The sequence below is a fragment of the Fundulus heteroclitus genome, chromosome 8 (assembly GCF_011125445.2).
Source record: "Fundulus heteroclitus isolate FHET01 chromosome 8, MU-UCD_Fhet_4.1, whole genome shotgun sequence".
In the NCBI taxonomy this organism is placed as follows: domain Eukaryota; kingdom Metazoa; phylum Chordata; class Actinopteri; order Cyprinodontiformes; family Fundulidae; genus Fundulus; species Fundulus heteroclitus.
This window is the reverse complement of record NC_046368.1, coordinates 31,671,023-31,688,609: the sequence shown is the minus strand read 5'-3', so window position 1 is coordinate 31,688,609 and position 17,587 is coordinate 31,671,023. Positions and strand designations below refer to the sequence as shown.

Here is a 17,587-nt window from a genome sequence, read left to right as displayed (position 1 = left end):
TCCCACCTGTTTGTGCTGCAGTTAGTGCACCGGCCGTCTGTCAGGTCTGTCCTGCAGGGCCTGATGAAGAAGAGGCTGCTGCCGGCCGAGCACTGCATCACCAAGAGTGAGTTAACTTCTTCTCAAAAACCTAGCCTTTTGAGTTGCTTTGTGTATAGCTTGATCTGCGTATAAATCCAGATGTTCTGTTTCTGGCTACATAAGTTTGTTAGAGAATATTAGTGAACAAACAGCATCATGAAGACTGAGAAACACAGCAGGTCAGGGAGAGCGTTGTGGAGAAGCTTAAAGCAGGGTTTGGTTTCAAAACAATATTCCGAGCTTTGAGCATCTCACAGAGCTCTGTTCAATCCATCATCTGAACACGGAAAGAGGATGACATGTCTTGGTGTGCCGGACCGGCTATATGGACGTCAGGTAAGGAGAGCATTATTCAGAGAAGCCGCCAAGAGGCGTATCTTAACTCTGGAGGAGCTGCTGAGATCGGCAGCTTTGTTGACAGAACAACAATTAGTCATGCAGAGTTTACCCCAGAAGACTGGCTAATCCTGGCCATAGTTAGAGTAATGGACCATAGGAGAGGGATGCACGCCAAGCATTGCATGGTGCAGCACTGTGCAGCTCAAAAGGGGGAGCTCATACCTGATCTTTGGGCTGTCCATGTCTATGAAGCTAATAATATGTTTACCGCTAAACCTTCGCAGACAGGATCTTTACTGACACCCAGAGCTACAGTGAAATGGTTCCGATCAGGGCCTGAAATGTTTTTCCTTACCATTACACAATGCCGTTGCCTCCTTCTGTGGGCTATACTCCAGATTTGGACATTAAGGCCAGTTAGAGTTCCTCCAACTGGCCAGTGATGTTAGTGAATTGGACAGTGTATACGTTTAAAACTTTAAATATGACACAACATCAAATGGTGTCCGACTATTCCTTTGTAATTGCGTTGTTGCACACTGATATTTCAGTGACATTTCATTTCGCTATCATGTTCAACCTTAGGTTAAATCAAAGCACCTTCCTTTGTTGGCTGGCCCAGTCCAGACCTAAATCCAACAGTAAATCTGCCACAAGTATCTTCATCCAGTCTGACTGACCTGTTTTTAACACTCACTGCACTGCGCAGAGAAGAGGAGCGATATGGGACATTGAGGACTCTGAGCAGTGGAGCAGATGTTAACTGTTTACTAGTGGGAGTTGTAGGGGTCCCAGTGAGACGTGTTGAGTCCCTGGTGACCAGCCAAAGAATCCACCTGATGTTGTTGAGGAGGTCTGAAAATGGGAACAGGTTTTGCTGTCTCCGCTCATCTCTCAGAAGCATCCATTCAATTAAATTTTATTCTATTTATATAGCAGCAATTCACAACGTATGTAATCTCAAGGTACTTTACAAAGTCGCATTCAATCAAATCATCCAGACACCTTAGTCAAAAACTTTCCTATCTATGGACACCCAGCAGATTACATCAAGTCTTGACAAGCAGCATTCACTCCTCCTAAAAGAGCGTAGAGCTGCAGTGGACAGTCATCTGCATTGTCCATGGCTTTGCAGCAATCCCTCATACTGAACATGCATGAAGCGACAGTGGAGAGGAACCCCCCTTTAACAGCAGAACCAGACTTAGTGTGAACGGTCATCTGCCTCGACCGACTGGAGGTTAGAGAAGACAGAGTAGAGACACAAAAATCACATAAGGACACATTGATCCAGATATCCTTTCTATGTTCTATGGTAATAGCTGATGATCTGCCTTCACTGGATGGTGTCACAACTAACAGAACACCACTATGAAGAAAGAAAATGACAGAAAACGTTAAGTTGAAATAAACAATGCACATTGGAGAACAGTAGGAGAACTCAGCAGAGTGAGAAAAATAGACCCTGATGTCCTCCAGCAGCCTAAGCCTATAGCAGCATAACTATAGAGATAGCTCAGGTTCACTTAAGCCACTCTAACTAGAAGCTTTGTAAAAAAGTTCAGTTTTAAGTCTGGTCTTAAAAGTAAGACAGGGTGTCTGCCTCGCAGACTAAAAGTGGGAGATGGTTCCACAGGAGAGGAGCCTGATGACTGAAATATCTGCCTCCCATTCTACTTTAAAAATGCCTCACCTTTCCCGTAAGGGAACACCAACACCCGAGGTGACGGGATACCACAAGGTAGCGCCTCCATGCTCTGGACACTACTCTGACAGACGCAACAAACCTTCCTGCCACAGCTCGCATTGATGTGCCATGCTGGATGAGCTGCACTACCTGAGCCACTTTTGTGGGTTGTAGACTCCGTCTCATGCTACCACTAGAACGAAAGCACCGCCAGCATTCAAAAGTGAGAAAATTATCAGCCAGAAAGCATAGAAACTGAGAAGTGTTCTGTGGTCACCACCTGCAGAGCCACTCCTTTATTGGGGGGTCTTCCTAATTGCCTCTAGTTTCCACCTGTTGTCTATCCATTTGCACAGCAGCAGGTGAAATTGATTGCCAATCAGTGTTGCTTCTTAAGTGGACAGTTTGATTTCACAGCAGGGTGATTGACTTGGAGTCACATTGTGTTGTTTAAGTGTTCTCTTTATTTTATGAGTGGTAGATATCAAGGTTTATTTATTTGCAATAATATTCTCTGCCCTTCCCTCAAACAAACAAGTATTTCTCGTGTCAGGCATTAAAATGGTATGAATGGGTCTTTATGGGCAGGAACTGCTCTTTGTAATTTAGCTAGAGATGCATTGATCTGACTGTTTTGGCCAATTTCTGATCTTTGGTTTTTGTACTGCTTTGACCAGTTTTAGCAGACTCATATTTCTCTTTAAGAATTATGTAAAGATATGAGAGAAGAAGCATTCAAAATGTTCCTTTCTAAATGTAAAACAGATTGAACCTACAGAGAGCACTTCTTGTCTTTCCACCCACCCAAAGCACTTTTACATTATGAGCCACACTCACCCAGCAGCACTCAAACACTAGATTAGTTGGCAACTTTAGATAAGGTATTCTAAAGGCCCAGCCTGTGGCAGAGGAGGAAGCTGGAATTGAACACAGACCTTTCCCATTACAGGACGACAACTCTTCCACACAGATCATAAATGTGGGAGGAAGCAGTCCCTGTAAAACTGAGTTTTTGATGATATTTTAGGGCTAAGGAAAATGGATTGAGTTTATCATCTATTAGCGATTAGTTCTGCCAGAATTCCTAAAAAGTCAATACGTCACATCAGCAGCAGGCTCAACCAGGGTAGGTCCACATAGAAACACGGATAATGCTGGACAAACTGCACCAAACATGACTAACGACAGTAACAGAAGACCTGATATGCAGTTGGACAGCAGGTGAGTTTTCTGGGTTTTTATTGAAAGAATAAGTTTGGGTGTGAGGCTGTACGCAACTGGAGAGACGGGTTAGTAGTAAAACCAGTAATCTGAGAGATGAGACGAAAACTGAAAATAAAGCCACCATCCTTCTCTGCGCCCAGGAGATTGCTTTGGATCTGATAATTAGAACCCGGGGCTCCAAGCGAGTCCTGATGTGAACAGCCGCAGAGACTGGGGCAAACGTGGAGTTTCACAGTGAAAGGGGCCGAGGCTAACGGGTAATCCAGAGTCCAGGCATGGGTCTTAAAGAGTGGGCAGAAGCAGACAGGAAAAATCCAGAGGGACAGGCAGAGAGCAACATCGAGGAAACGGGTCCGAAGGTCTATGTCCAGAAAACTAATCCAATGGAGAGTCCGACACGGGCAAGGCATAGAGAGAAAAATCCGTAGGCTGGAACCGGGTCAAAAACAGGCAAGACAGTGAGGGGATGCTGGATGGTCTACTCACACAAAGGTTTTAAAGGATCTGGCCAGGGCTGACAGTCAGAGGCAGAAACCCAGGTGGAGCTACAGCAGGACAATTCAGAGCAGACCGGTGCCACTGTCCCACCAATTAGTGGAGCAGAGGGAGGCAACGCAGGCCGCCGGCCACAGATACAACAGAACAAAGCGCATGCATCACACATAGCGTTCGTTTGTAAAATTGTGGACCGTTAATATCCAGTAACAGTGTCATATCTGACTGATGTGAACATTTCTAATTTAGTTGTTTTAAAGTCCTAGAGGTGGCTAAAGCAGCCCGTGTATGCCTGACTAGCTGTTAGCTTCCACCCCTTTGAGGATTCCTCATGTGCAACAAGCTTGTTTTCCACCCCTGGTATGATGACTACTACATGTAATGCTAAATGGGCTTAATTTATAGAGCACTTTCCAGTCATACAGACCCCTCAAAGCTCTTTACACTACAGCCACCTTCACCCAGACGCACTTAAACACACATTCATAAAACCTCCCACAGCAGGCAGAGGTTGGCAGCTAAAGAGAAGAAAACAGGCCTGAACTGACCACAGCATGTCATAGAAACTACATTTTCCTTTTTAAATGGCTTTTTACATCTGCGTGCTTCCTCTGGTTTTATTTAAACGCCCGCGGGTACTGAAAACAGCTACGCTTTGAGTGTAATTCATTCAGCAACGGCCTCCTCACCAAAGACTGCCGTCCTGACGGCGCTGAGGGATGATGTGCCGACCGATTGGAGACACACTCAAATTTGTGATTTTCCAACCGAAAATGAACCGGCTGAGTCCGGTCACCAGCCGTGCGTCTCTACTTTCACCTGCCGCTGTGCTGGCATCGGAGCCATTATGAGGCGCCATTGTTTGACGAGCAGTGAAGTAGTCACACGTGCCTGCCACTGTGGTTTTTTTTGTTCCAGTAAAGCGAAACTTCAGCAGCGGCACCATCCCCGGGACGCCCGGTCTCAACGGAGAGGACGGAGTGGAGCAGACGGCGATCAAAGTTTCCCTCAAATGTCCAATCACGTTCAGACGAATCCAGCTGCCAGCAAGAGGCCACGACTGCAGGCACATACAGGTGAGGTCCCACCTGCCACGCACTCCGCGATTGGTCCCAATGGCTTCTAACATGGAGCGGCCCTGTCTGTCTCTTGAAGTGCTTTGACCTGGAGTCTTATTTGCAACTGAACTGTGAAAGAGGGACGTGGAGGTGTCCTGTGTGCAAGTAGGTCCAGTCGCAACATTCGTATCAAATCCACTTTTGTCAGCATGGACCGTAAGTGACTGGTTGCTCCTCTTGTTTGCAGTAAAACGGCTTTGCTCGAAGGTCTGGAGGTCGACCAGTACATGCTCGGCATTCTGGTCTACATACAGAGGTGAGTTGAAATTCTGCTTATGATACTGGTCAGCTTGAGCAGGGCTAGTTCTACAGTCCATATTACAGCCACAACACAATGCCTTTTATTTGTATTTTAACAGGTTTAACAAGACACACAGCACATAGTTGTAAATCAAAGCGAAACTTTAGAATCCACAGGCAGTGGTAGTGGTAAACGTCATCACCACCATGAAACGTGGTGGTGGAAGCATCGTGCTGCGTGGACAGGACTCCTGATCAGAGCTGATGGGAGGACGGAGGCAGCTATGCAGATGCTAGTCAGTCCTGAAAGAAAATCAAAGGCTTTTCAAAGTAAAAGTCTGTTGATCAGCCAGATACTGAAAGTTTGGACCCAAGTAGACAATGGTTTTGATTGGAAGCAACCGTAGAGCTCCTTCATCTAATAGAAATATTCTGTCTCCTTTGCCGCAGTTCGGATTATGAGGAGATCACCATAGACCCGGTGTGCGGCTGGAGGCCGGTGCCAATCAAACCTGACCTCCACATAAAGGAGGAGCCCGACGGCCCGGTCCTGAAACGCTGCCGCACAGTCAGTCCGAGTCACATGGTCCTGCCGAACGTGATGGAAATGATCGCCGCCCTGGGGCCCGCGTCGTCCCCGTACCAGAGTCTGAATCCAGGGGGCAGGAACACCCCCGACTACAGCCGGCCAGGTAGCTCTTCTGTGATAGAGCTTCACAATACGCTACAGAGAAGGCTGCCACCAGGCAGGCACTGGAATAATCCACACATTAGCACACAGAGCTCCCGCACAACAAAGGTTTAATACTAGCTGGAAGGATTTTTGGCCCTGCTGCTCCGGGCTGCTGACACACACGTGGAAGCAGAAGTGTCTGCCAACCTGCATGCTGAGCAGAAGTCATGTGTGCTTTGTTTTGCTCCTGTAGGAAGCCAGGGATTCTCCGGCCAAACAGGATTCACAGACTTCCCCAACACTCCTGGGACCCCGACGCTCGGAGAGTACACCTCCTCCGGACCACCAGGCCCCCTCCCCTACCAGTCTGAGCAGGTTAGGCATATTTAAAGCCCTCTCAAATATAAAATACACAGATGTAGGAGTAGACACGATTTATTGCTAAAGTAGTCATACCCATTTTAACAGTTCATGTGTTTTCTCATGTCAGAACCACAAATCTTTATGTATTTTGTTGAGATTGGTTTTGATATATCCTGACTCTGGCCAGATGGATTTCTTTCCGCCGAGCTCCACACGTGTGCAGCCGTGTGTCAGGTTAGCTTTGATAGAGCAACATAAATTGGCGCATAACTGGAATGAAACGATAAATGGTTTTGAAACTTCATTAGAAATACAAATGTGTAAGGTGTGGCATGCATAGTGATGTGTAGGTACAGATTCTCTATATCTATGGGTCAGTACCTGTACTTAACGATATGTATTTTTGGTACTTTTGTGTGTTTCTGTAATAATAAATTGTAGTTTATTAATATAGTCTCTAAAATTTTCGATTTAACATATTTATTTCTCAATATATAAACTTGTTAGGATCTATAAAATTAACTTTATTCAATAAATTGTCGTTCTCTCCAGACAGCGACTGCAGAACCATTGGTGTTTTCACAGGAAGTCACCATTAACACAGGAGGAAGTCGCTAGATTTTTCCCTAGTCACCTTTTAGAGGACAGTTGCTGGATGGGTCTGAAAAGTCACTAAATATAGCGAGAAACTGACTAAAGTGGCAGCAGTGACCAGGTGCTCCCTCAGGTTAGAAGTATACTGCCAGCGGCAGGGGGGGCCAAACAGACCGTGTTGTCCTGGGCCCTAGCAAAGCTGTCAGCTGGCCTGCCGACGGGAGTCGGTCAGTACTAGGCCTGGGCGATAAATCGATTTTATCGATTAATTCGAAGTCCTAAAAGTGGAAATTGTTTTAGAAAAGCTTGCAATGTTGAATATATGTTTATAAAAATATAGTCAAAAGAGGAAACTTTTTTTACCGCGGGTTTCTGCTACATGTATTTCATCGTGGCACACCAAAATAACAGCCACCACACATTCAGAATCAATTAAAAAATATGTGAAAACAATGCAAAGCATATGATATTGCTTAGCTACTGTATATTTGTGCACTTACTCTACTAATAATCAGAGTTTAAAATTAATTAAAATGTTGTTAAATGTTAAAATTTCCTTTTAAAAACCAAATCCTCCACCTCCTCGCTGCAAAGCTGCTAGTGAATGAAGCTGCTGGAGGCTACTGCGCTGCTCTGGTCTCAGTAGAGAAGGAACACTAGAGACGACAGTCCAGTGGTTCCTACTTAGAGACTCATGTTTGACTTTTCAGGCACCACTCTGTGTTTTTGGTGATTTAACAGCTTCACTTGAAAGCAACAACTGCTAGAGCTGTGTGGGACCTCCCTTTTCCCTCAGCTCTGTCTCACAGGCACAGGCAGCACTGTGGGAGTTTTGTCAAAAGGCAAGTTATTGCACTAATAATCACAACAGGGACACTCATCAATGTTCAAGAGGAACCTTATATTTATTTTTGACTTATTTTAAGGTTTGCACTTCAAGCTCAGTTGGAAAATTAATCTTGGGTTGTTCATTTATTTTTGGTGTCAAATAAAAACAAAGTTTATTTGAATGATTTCCTTGTTGTTCCTAGTTTAACAAAAAAGATGAAATATATATATATAATATGTATATATATATATATATATATATATATATATATATATATATATATAATATGTATATATATATTAGGTATGCATGTGTGTATTTTTGGATGCAGCTGTTCAGTTTCTGGCTTCAGAGTTGCATTTGAGAAGATCAGACAGAAAACTAACAGCATCCAGAAGACCAAGAAACCTAGCAGACATGTCCGGGAGAGAGCTGTAGAGAAGTTTAGAGCAGGGTTGGTTGTAAAACAATATCCCAAGCTCTGTTCAGCCCAGCACCTGACATCTGACACAGATCCAAAAAGCACCAAAGGGCTGAAGCCTCTGAACCATGCAGGGTGTTGTTTGGGGTCAGCTGCTTGGGGAACTGGAAATCAGCTCCAAACCTCTGGTATTATTTCATCGTTGCTTTCAGGCGGCCCACTCTGGAGGAATCGAACACTCGCACAGCATCCTGCAGCAGCACGTATCAGGAGTGCGTAACAGCCAGAGTCTAGGCGAGGCCGGCAGCCCGCTAGCACAGAGGAGCTCAGCTACACAGAACCCGCGGCTGCAGGGAGAAGGCGCCTTCGGCCTGGGCGCTCCAGCAGGGGAGGGGGCCGATCACGCTCTCGATGTGAGTAAGATCAGACAGAAAAAAGTCTCCATTTCCAGTTTTAAGCTGTATTTATTACGCTTTAATTGAACTGTTTATTTATAAAAACAAGTTTGAAGTGAATGCTGCTGCTCATCAATCTGGCCATTTCCACCCGTATGAAAGAATGTTATGCAGTAAGAAAACGAAACTCACGAGCAGTAGTAAGTTTCCTCTGGAGGGGATCATCCAGCAAGTTCACACTATGCAAAGCTCTGCAAAACTGACAACAATCAGTCCACAAACCTGAGTTAGTGTGTTAAAGACTAAGGAACCACCACTAGGGGTCCCTGAGCAAACCCCTTCACCCCAGATTGTTCCCCAGCTGCTGTAAGCTGCCTACTGCTCTTTAAGGGACGGTTTAGATGCAGAGGACAATTTTTGTTGGAACGTACAATTGTAGTAACATATGAAGATTTGTCATTGCAATGAAGTGCAATAGCTCATATTTTAGTAGTTCTTCTGAGATAGTACGTTCCTTAAAATAAACCAGAAATAATTGAAACTGCTGGGTCACCTGTAGGTGTATCTCATATTGTAAAAGATCCTTTTTATTTCTGTCGTTCAGTAAGAAAGTTTCAGGTTTTGATTTGAGTGACTGAAATAAAGCAACGTTTTAATGATGCACTAATTGGCCTGTAAAGTACTGAACCTGAAAAAGAATGAGTTTGCACTCTCATTGCAGCTATAAATAGCCCTTCTCTCTGAAACATATCGAGCGGTGTCTCTTATCTGAGCACAGTTTCTCATCTGAGGAACCAGAGCAATGAAAGCCTTTAACTCTCAGCGTGACCTTCAGTTTTACTGCACCACGGAGGCTTATCCTAGCTGGAGGTATCTGACCGGTTTAGGCCCAGTAGTTGTGATCAGTGTGTTTGTGTAGGTAATCTTAGCGAGGGTTTTCTTCATGCATGAGAGCAGCTTGCAGAATAAAGCAGATTTTTGTTCGCTGAAGCAACAAAGCCATGAGAAACAGAAGTTACCTCCAGGATCTCAGACTGCTTCTGTTTGTCGTCCAGCTTCTTCCTGAGCTGACCAACCCCGACGAGCTGCTGTCATACCTGGGACCCCCCGACCTGCCGAACAACAACAACGACGACCTGCTGGCGCTGTTCGAGAACAACTGAGCTGCGTTGGGCGGGAGCCATCAGCTGAAGAGGGCGGCCAGCCCCTGTGTGTGCATACCAGTGTTTCTGTTTGTCTTTTGTCTTTAAGTGTCCTACTGTACTCTGAAGTCCTTTCAGTGCAGTGTAGAGGTGCATGAAGGAACGTGGTGAGTGAAGAAGAAAGCGCCTAGCAGGCACTGACTTCACGGGCCAGCATTTCAAACACAAGCACAAGCCTCAGACTGGAGGGGGGGGGGGGGGGGGGGTGTTTATGAGAAAGACGATAGACGCTGAAGGATGCTTACATTAATGTTGTGTAGCTGCTTCATGTTAGAATATACGTTTAAATTATTTGGTCCAAAAGGAGCAGTTTCCCATCTGTAGGCCTGTCACTGCAACCCTAAGACCTCAGTGCAAGCAAATTATAAACCTTATAGGCTTCATACTGAAGAAAACCAATTATATCTGGAGATTAAAGGTCCTCACACATACGACAATATTGTCACAATATGTAACTGAAAATGTATTTGATGTATTTGAAGATGCATCTCTGTGGTTTAGCTGACATGATTAAGTCTACCAGTTAAAATAAGCTGCTTATGTCTTTTCAAATCAAGCACCCTATTGGCTTATTGACGGGATGAGATTGTCACGGAATAAGCTCAAGTAGAAATACCGCAGTATAGAATTTGCACAAAAATGCACAACATGATGTTAAAAGGTTTTCTTTTTGACAGAAATCCACTGAATAGTTGTTTGAAGAATGATTCTTTGCACAGAACGATATACCAAACTGGTTGTCCAGAGTTACCACTGCTGTTATCAGTGTAGGTGGCGTCCTGTACAGGGCGGTAAGGGATGATGTAGCAGACGCTGCTTTCATCAGCCTCACTCTGGCTTTTATTCCTCTCACAGCTGAAAAATTGGCTGGTGGAAAAAACAACATTTTTTTTAAACCATCAACTTTCCTTTTTAAAGCTGCACTGTGTAACCTTTAACCACTGGGGGCGCTAGACCTGTAACTAGACCTGTAACTTCCCAGTTTAGCACCTCTGACCACTTTGGAGCAGCAGATTGAGACGTCATGGGGTCTGTCCCAATTCTGGGGCTGCATCTTTCGATGGGTGGACCACGAAAAAGAGAAGATCGGCTTGTGAAGGCGGTCTAGCCTTCGCCGGCTGAGACAGTGCAAAGCAGGTGTGAAGCTTTAAGAGAACCTGAAGATTAATCCCACTGTCTCCACTGCTTTGTAAAGTACTACACGTTTTTTAGTTTTTATTTTGCGAGCATTTTTAAATCAAGCGATATGTCAACAAACCGAGCAAATATTTCAGATTAGCAAAGCTAGCTTCACGCCTAAAAACTTTTTAAAAGTTACTTTTATGTAACACAAAGCGTAATAAATCCAACTTTATTCACAGTTTGAATCAGGGGATAGGATTAGCCATCCTTCAAAATCGGGGAAAAGGAGGACACATTGGTGGGCCGCATTTGAAGGAGTCTTAGAAGGATTCGTGAATTGGGACAGCCTTCGTCGCCGTGCTTTGTCGTAATCGCCTATAAATCCGTCCTTCCAGGGATGCAGCCCCTTAACTGAGACACCCATGTAGTTACTTGTAAAGAGGAGGCCACATTCACCCCTCTAGATTCAATCCTACATCAGAGAACATAAACATGTCTGATCAGGTAAGTGTCACATCTGTTTTGTTTTGTTACGTAAGTCAGACTTCTGTAACCCAGATTCCACAACATATCCAAACCTCTCTAGTTACATAGGCGAGTTTTTTAAGAAGGGCAGTCTGCACGGAGCATCGATAGGCAGCAAGCACTGTATAGACCTGAAAACTTTTTCAATATGTCTCAAATTAAGATACTACTTGGGTCAGACTTTACACCGTGACGCTTTTACAGCTATTTGGGGAAAACCGGCTGCCTCAGAGGTCGTCTCTGTATGTGTGAAGACCTTTAGTTTTATGTGGCATTTCATGCTATTTTCATGCATCAAAGACATAAAAATCAAAACCAACACCATCCATTTGTCAGTGTCTAAATGATTCCCTCCTTCATTTCTCTGAATGCCAGGAAGACAGCTGGGATTGCATTGATGCAGGACTGGGATCTTGGGCAAAACAAAAGAAGCAAATTCTCTGTATTTTTAGCCTAAATGGCACTAAATAAATATTTTAATGATTTCCACAAATCATACATTTAATGAGGATGGACAAATACACTTTAACACATCTTTATAAAATAATTTGACTTGCTGCCCCATCGTTTTTTTATTTTTATTGGCAGATTAAGATGCATTTAGAGCTGTAGTAAACCACGCATGTTTTCCAGACTGTATCTCTGATTTAGATGAGGTCACTAAAAAAGCGAAAGCAGAGAAAGTGCCTTAAAGTGCAGCGCCACTTTTGGCCAGTAGACTCCAGTGGAATATCATTGTCAACCAGTCCTGTGCAGTACTAATGGATATATTTTTCTCACAGGTCATGAAGGGGATCAACCCTTCTGATGAGGTGCGGGCAGCTTTTTCCAAAGTGGTTTTGAATTTAAATTAGCATTTTCTTGCTAGACACATGCTTTGCCCAAGGCCTGAAAACTAGAATCCTCAAACTACAGGTGACCTCAAACCGACCTCTTCGATTGTTATGCATTTTTGCCTTTTTACAAAAAAATATATTTATGTTTGCATGCTACAAGAGCAGTTTGTCATGGGGGGGTCATAGGTGTACACGGACATATTTGTTGGCTCCCTGGTTAGGATTTGTACACCTTTTTATTGAAGTAGTGAAAACTCAGAGATTCAATTTACGCACTTTTATTTACTATGAAAAAAGTAGAAAGTAAGAAGGGGGAAAAAACCCAATTTGTACCTCTAACAATGATGATCACAGTTTCTAAACCTCTGGAAACCAGAGTAGACAAGGACCCATATTTATGGTGCTGCCTTACAATGAGCAGCATGATGAGGGACAGGAGAAATCTCCAGAGTTCACCGATGGAGAGCTGCAGGGAATAGGGACATAATCGGGTGCGCTAGATCTCCAGAACAACCTTTGGACTCGGTGTACATGCAAACTAATTGGCAGATGTGCCTGAAAAAAATCCTGTTTGTCCTACCATAACAAACATAAATGTGGGGTTTCTGTTCATTGTAACTGGGAACTTAACTGGAACATTTGGCTGAATCAACACCAGCAGTTCAGCAGGCACAACATGCCTTCTTCCATGAGCATCTCTGTCTCCAGACCTTAAATTTTAAAAAAAGTTCTAAGAATGTCCAGTGTCAGGAAACGGTACTGCAACAAAAGATGAATTTATTTTACAGCTCTTTACACTTCTTTACCAGGAGAGCCAACAAATTTGTCAACATCTACAAAACCCGCTTTTGAAAGTGGCCCGTTGCTTAGCGGGGACAATCACTGTTGGTTTTGCTTTTTATGGGATTTATTGGAAACGTCACATTAGAAAGTAGAAAAAAAAGGGACAAACCAATGTTCAGGTAACGCTCATAAAGCAACGTTGCGTCCGAGGTTCGCTGGGTTTGCGACACGCTTCAGCACTGTGGAAGACAACCCCCGCCACACCAGCACCAACAACGTTCCTTCCCTCTGTCGAGGCTTTCAGAGCTGTGCGTGACGGCCGTTTCTGCCATTGTATGTTTTTAAATGGTTTGACATGTATAACCCTTCCACATGCGGGTTTATGTACTGTATAATCAGCTGTTTTCATTAGAGAACGTGTGTGTATCAAAAGAATTGTTAATCATGGTAACTTTAATGTCATTAGTTGGATAATGGATCATTGTTGGCACTGTATACATTCTATATGTTAGAAAACTATAAAGCTGTTGTAAAAACATCAGTGTCATGCACACATAGATACACGATGCATGTATGACAGAAACTAGTCCGCTGACACTAGGTCAGGCAGTTAAAGATGCAATGGACGGTTCCTGATTTTATTTTATGACGCTGAAGGTTTTTCTTTTCTATGATCAGTTTTGCAACCGCGTCGTTTGTGGTTCTGCGTTGCCTTAACGAGGTAACTACAACAAAAAAAAAGGTTATTTGCCAATTTGAGCAACGGTGATATTATATTTGGAGATGATGGACTATTTAACTGCAAATTTGCTAGAAGGAAGAGGGGGGAAAAAAAGCTTTTTTAAATATGTAAACTACTCCACATATTTTGTAACACATTGTAATTGCCATTATTTTCTATTTATTTTTTAATCATAAACATCATTGTACCCACATTTACTTTGTCCTCCCCCTAACCCCTGGATCTAAATTAAAAGTCCCTTTATTTGGCAAAAGAAAATGGAGTTTGATCTTTAATTTTTGTTGAATACTGTACTTGTTTTAGGTAGAGTATTTTTAATCCAACCATAAGCTTGTAAAATACCACACCAGATTTCCCACCTTCATTATTGATTAAATAAAGGTGGAGACATGTAGTAAAGCCGTGCCAAAAACTGATGCCGATTCCATGGGATTTCAGAAGCAACTCTGCAAATGAACCGATAATCCAATGCGCTTGATCGACCAATCATCAGCGAGTGAAATCTGTGCTTTGGGCAGCTTGCTGCAATGGGACAACCTTGGACAAGCAATTGTTGCTAACCATCAATCCAGTATGGGCTAGAAATTCTAGATCATTCCCAATTGGAAAACAGTAAAGACGATGTCAACATTCTCTGGAGTGGATGTGTTAGCAAATTCACTTCAGTGTCAGGGTGTGCAATGCTGAAAGAGATGGCTGAAATCAGAGAGCTCAATGATAGACTGATGTCATGTTAAAGGTTAAAGTTAATGACAACACAATTCGATAAAAGGCCAAACAGGTATGGCTGTTTAGACGAGTTTCCCGGAGAAAATTGCTTCTTTCTACAAAGACCATGGCAGATATAACCTAGATTTGCACAGTTGCATCCAAGTGAATGACAAGACTCGTGGAGCAAAGTCCTTTGGGCAGATGAGATGAAAATATGCACCTTAAACCAGACCTAGCAAGCAAACACTAACACCTCATATCATGTCCAAAGCACGGCGGTGAAGGACTGGTGATATGGGTCATTCTTTGCAGCTTCAGGACCTGGACATCGTGATGTCACCCAGGAACTCCTCTGGATGCCAACGTGTTCTGGAGTCAAGCATGAGGCCATCTCTCTGCCAGCTGAAGCTTGCCAGACACAACAAAAACAATGAAGGCAGACAGGGAACATAACTGCTGGGATGTCTGCAGGCTGATCAACCATGAAACATAATTAGTTTGAGAAATAACGACACAGTGGAATCTGCTGTATTTCCGTACACTTGTAAAAATAATTTAAATCATTTTACAACCTACAAAAAGCTGCTTTTTTTTTTAACCATGCTTTTTTTTCACAATCACTGTAAATCTAAACTTTCTATTGTTAGACTCACATGGTGTTGTTTTTACCAGTTTATCCTCAAAGCTTTTGTTGCATTTTTTATTTGAAAAAAGCAAAAAAAAAAAAAAAAACTAATGCATCTGTTTTTTAATGAATTTATTTTTTTATATATTTGGAGTCGATTACGTCTTCCTTTGGTTGCTTTGGCTCACTGCCTTTCCTCCGGGGGTTGTCATGGAGCTACATCTACCAATTAGCGGGCTCACTCGGCCTAAACCCGCCTATCTGGATTCCTATTGGTCCATTGGGTAGTCTCTCCTAGGAGGGGTTTATTAAGTGGCTGTCGGAGAGTTTTCCGTCACCTGCGAACAAAACTAAAACCGAGGCAACGCAACGAGTTGTCTCTGCGTCTTCCTCGCATCCTTTCCGAGCTTCACAGCCATGGCAAATCCCAGAGTTTTCTTTGACATCGCTATTGATGGCGGAGACGCTGGAAGGATTATCATGGAGGTAAGCTGAAGATGTTTATTTGGGGCTGTGTTCAGGACTGAGACTGGTGGTGCTGAGAATGTTTCCCCGTCATCAGCGATGACACTTACAAGATTCCTTATCCTCATCGTCCAACAGATCCATCCATCCAAACATCCATCCATCCCTTCTTCCTACCACTCACCCACCCAGCCATCTATCCCTTCATCCATCCATCTACCAACCCATCCATCCATCCTCCCACCTATCCTTCCATCCATCCACTCACCCATCCATCCAGCCATCCCTTCATCCAGCCACCCACCTATCCTTCCATCCACCCACCTAACCATCCTTTCATCCACCCATCATCCCTTCATCCAGCCATACATACATCAGTTCATCCTCCATCTTTCATTTGCCATTCTTTCATTATCCATCCATTAGTTCATCCACCACTCCTTCATCCGTGCACATATATTATTGCTAAATTGTTAAGACATGTTCATTCCTTGAGTTGGTTTTTTGTTGAAGGGAAATAGTAATGCAAAGTACATTTTCCCCTATTTACACTTGACTTTTATCTGTCAAAAACAGAGGCAAAATCGTAGTTACACTTAGTAATGAATAAATAAAGTTCTGACTTGATAAGTTGCGTCCTTGCATGGTTTTACAGTGTGCCTGCATTACTGTAAAGGAGCCTCTCAATAAATTAGCATGTCATCGATAGTTGGTTTAACGCTTCGGTCTTCACTTCATCATATCAGCCTCATCAGAGCTGATTTTATTTCTGGAATTCAATTTAAAAAAAAGTTAAACTTTAGATTTGACAGATTAGTTACACACAGAGGGATATATTTAGATGTTCAGTGATGACAAAATTTAAAACAACATAAATGGTCATCATAGGCTTACTCCATCATGACGGCTGCCTCGCTGACCATCGCTGACATGCTCCACAAAGAGGAAAAGCCACAGAAGATTGCTAAAGCCAATCAGCTATTCACATAGGGATGCATCCACGAGTCTCAAAGGAAAGTTTAGGGGGAAGGAAAAAGCTTGTGGTAGAAAAAGGTTCACCAGCAAGAGTGATAATCCCAACCATGAGAGGATTGTGAACAAAAGCCCATGTAAGAGTTAGAGGGAGATTTATAAGGCATGGAGCTAGAGCTCACACCCCCAAGATGTGTCTATTGATAGGAATCTATACACCAGCTTTACTCTAGAACTGAATTGCTGGAATGGATGAACTTCTCGAAGATAATCTCATTTCTTGAGACAAGCCTGTATTCTGACTGTGGTTTGTTTTCGCAGCTGCGAGCGGATGTGGTCCCAAAGACTGCAGGTGGGTGAGCTTGAAAGCAAACCTTTTCTGCCTAAAGCTCTAACCGCAGAGCTGTGTGTGTGTGTTCCTCTCCTCCCTGCTCGCCTAAAACGGATCCATGGCTGGTCGGGGACGTCCGCGTTAATCCTCACGTTCTACGCGTGCGGTCAGGGATGTGGGCGATGCAGGAAGTGGGCTCAACGCATCCATCAAGTGTCCCTCAAGATGTTAGTCAGAGTAAATAATTCAAAGAGCTGTTAGGCGCTGCTACAGCTGGCATTAATACTTATGGGAAGGAGAGAAAAAACAATGCAGAGAGCCAAGTGTTTGCCTGTAGATCTTGGGTTTACAAGTTCTGAGCAAGACGGAGAGAGCAAAGGGAGTCTCTCATTCAGGATGTTCCTGGGAAGTCAACCTGCATGATGCATCAGTGTCTGACTGTGCCGTGTTGCTATTCTTAGTCATATGACCTATTTACTCACTAAGAGCAAGGAGAGGCCTTTATGTTCTGTGTATCCATAAAGCAGTTCCAGGGCCTTCTGTTGGCCACAATAAGGCCCTCATGAATGAGAGTCATAGTACGGCCTCCGGCACCACGGATTAGACAGCAGCCAGGGAACAAAAAAACAAGTCTAAAAAGATGACAACTGGGATCAAAAAAAGAGCAAAACCTACAGATAGAAGGAAAAGGAGATAAAAACAAAGCCAGTGAAGAATAAGACTATGAAGACATCAATAGTGATTACCTGCGGCTCCGGCACCAACCCACCAGTGGATCTCGTTTGATACTTTATTCCATGGACAATGATTTAAA

General features: G+C 43.5%; 2 protein-coding genes across 6 annotated transcripts in view; both read left to right on the top strand.

Moving 5' to 3' along the window:
• The window catches only part of zmiz2 (zinc finger, MIZ-type containing 2), a 52,246-nt gene extending 42,392 nt beyond the window's left edge, over window positions 1-9,854 (top strand). For all 5 annotated transcript variants that reach the window (XM_036140594.1, XM_036140591.1, XM_036140590.1 and 2 more), the window contains 8 exons: window positions 1-106; window positions 4,745-4,902; window positions 4,982-5,049; window positions 5,132-5,200; window positions 5,635-5,876; window positions 6,111-6,232; window positions 8,277-8,477; window positions 9,515-9,854. In XM_036140594.1, the coding sequence (XP_035996487.1) occupies window positions 1-106; window positions 4,745-4,902; window positions 4,982-5,049; window positions 5,132-5,200; window positions 5,635-5,876; window positions 6,111-6,232; window positions 8,277-8,477; window positions 9,515-9,622 (1,074 nt within the window). In that variant the 3' untranslated portion in view covers window positions 9,623-9,854. The remainder of the gene's footprint in view (window positions 107-4,744; window positions 4,903-4,981; window positions 5,050-5,131; window positions 5,201-5,634; window positions 5,877-6,110; window positions 6,233-8,276; window positions 8,478-9,514) is intronic.
• Window positions 9,855-16,955: 7,101 nt separating this feature from the next.
• LOC118564032 (zinc finger MIZ domain-containing protein 2-like) overlaps window positions 16,956-17,587 on the top strand; it is a 10,643-nt gene continuing 10,011 nt past the window's right edge. The window contains exon 1 of the mRNA XM_036140724.1: window positions 16,956-16,964. Coding sequence (XP_035996617.1) covers window positions 16,956-16,964 — 9 coding nt within the window. The remainder of the gene's footprint in view (window positions 16,965-17,587) is intronic.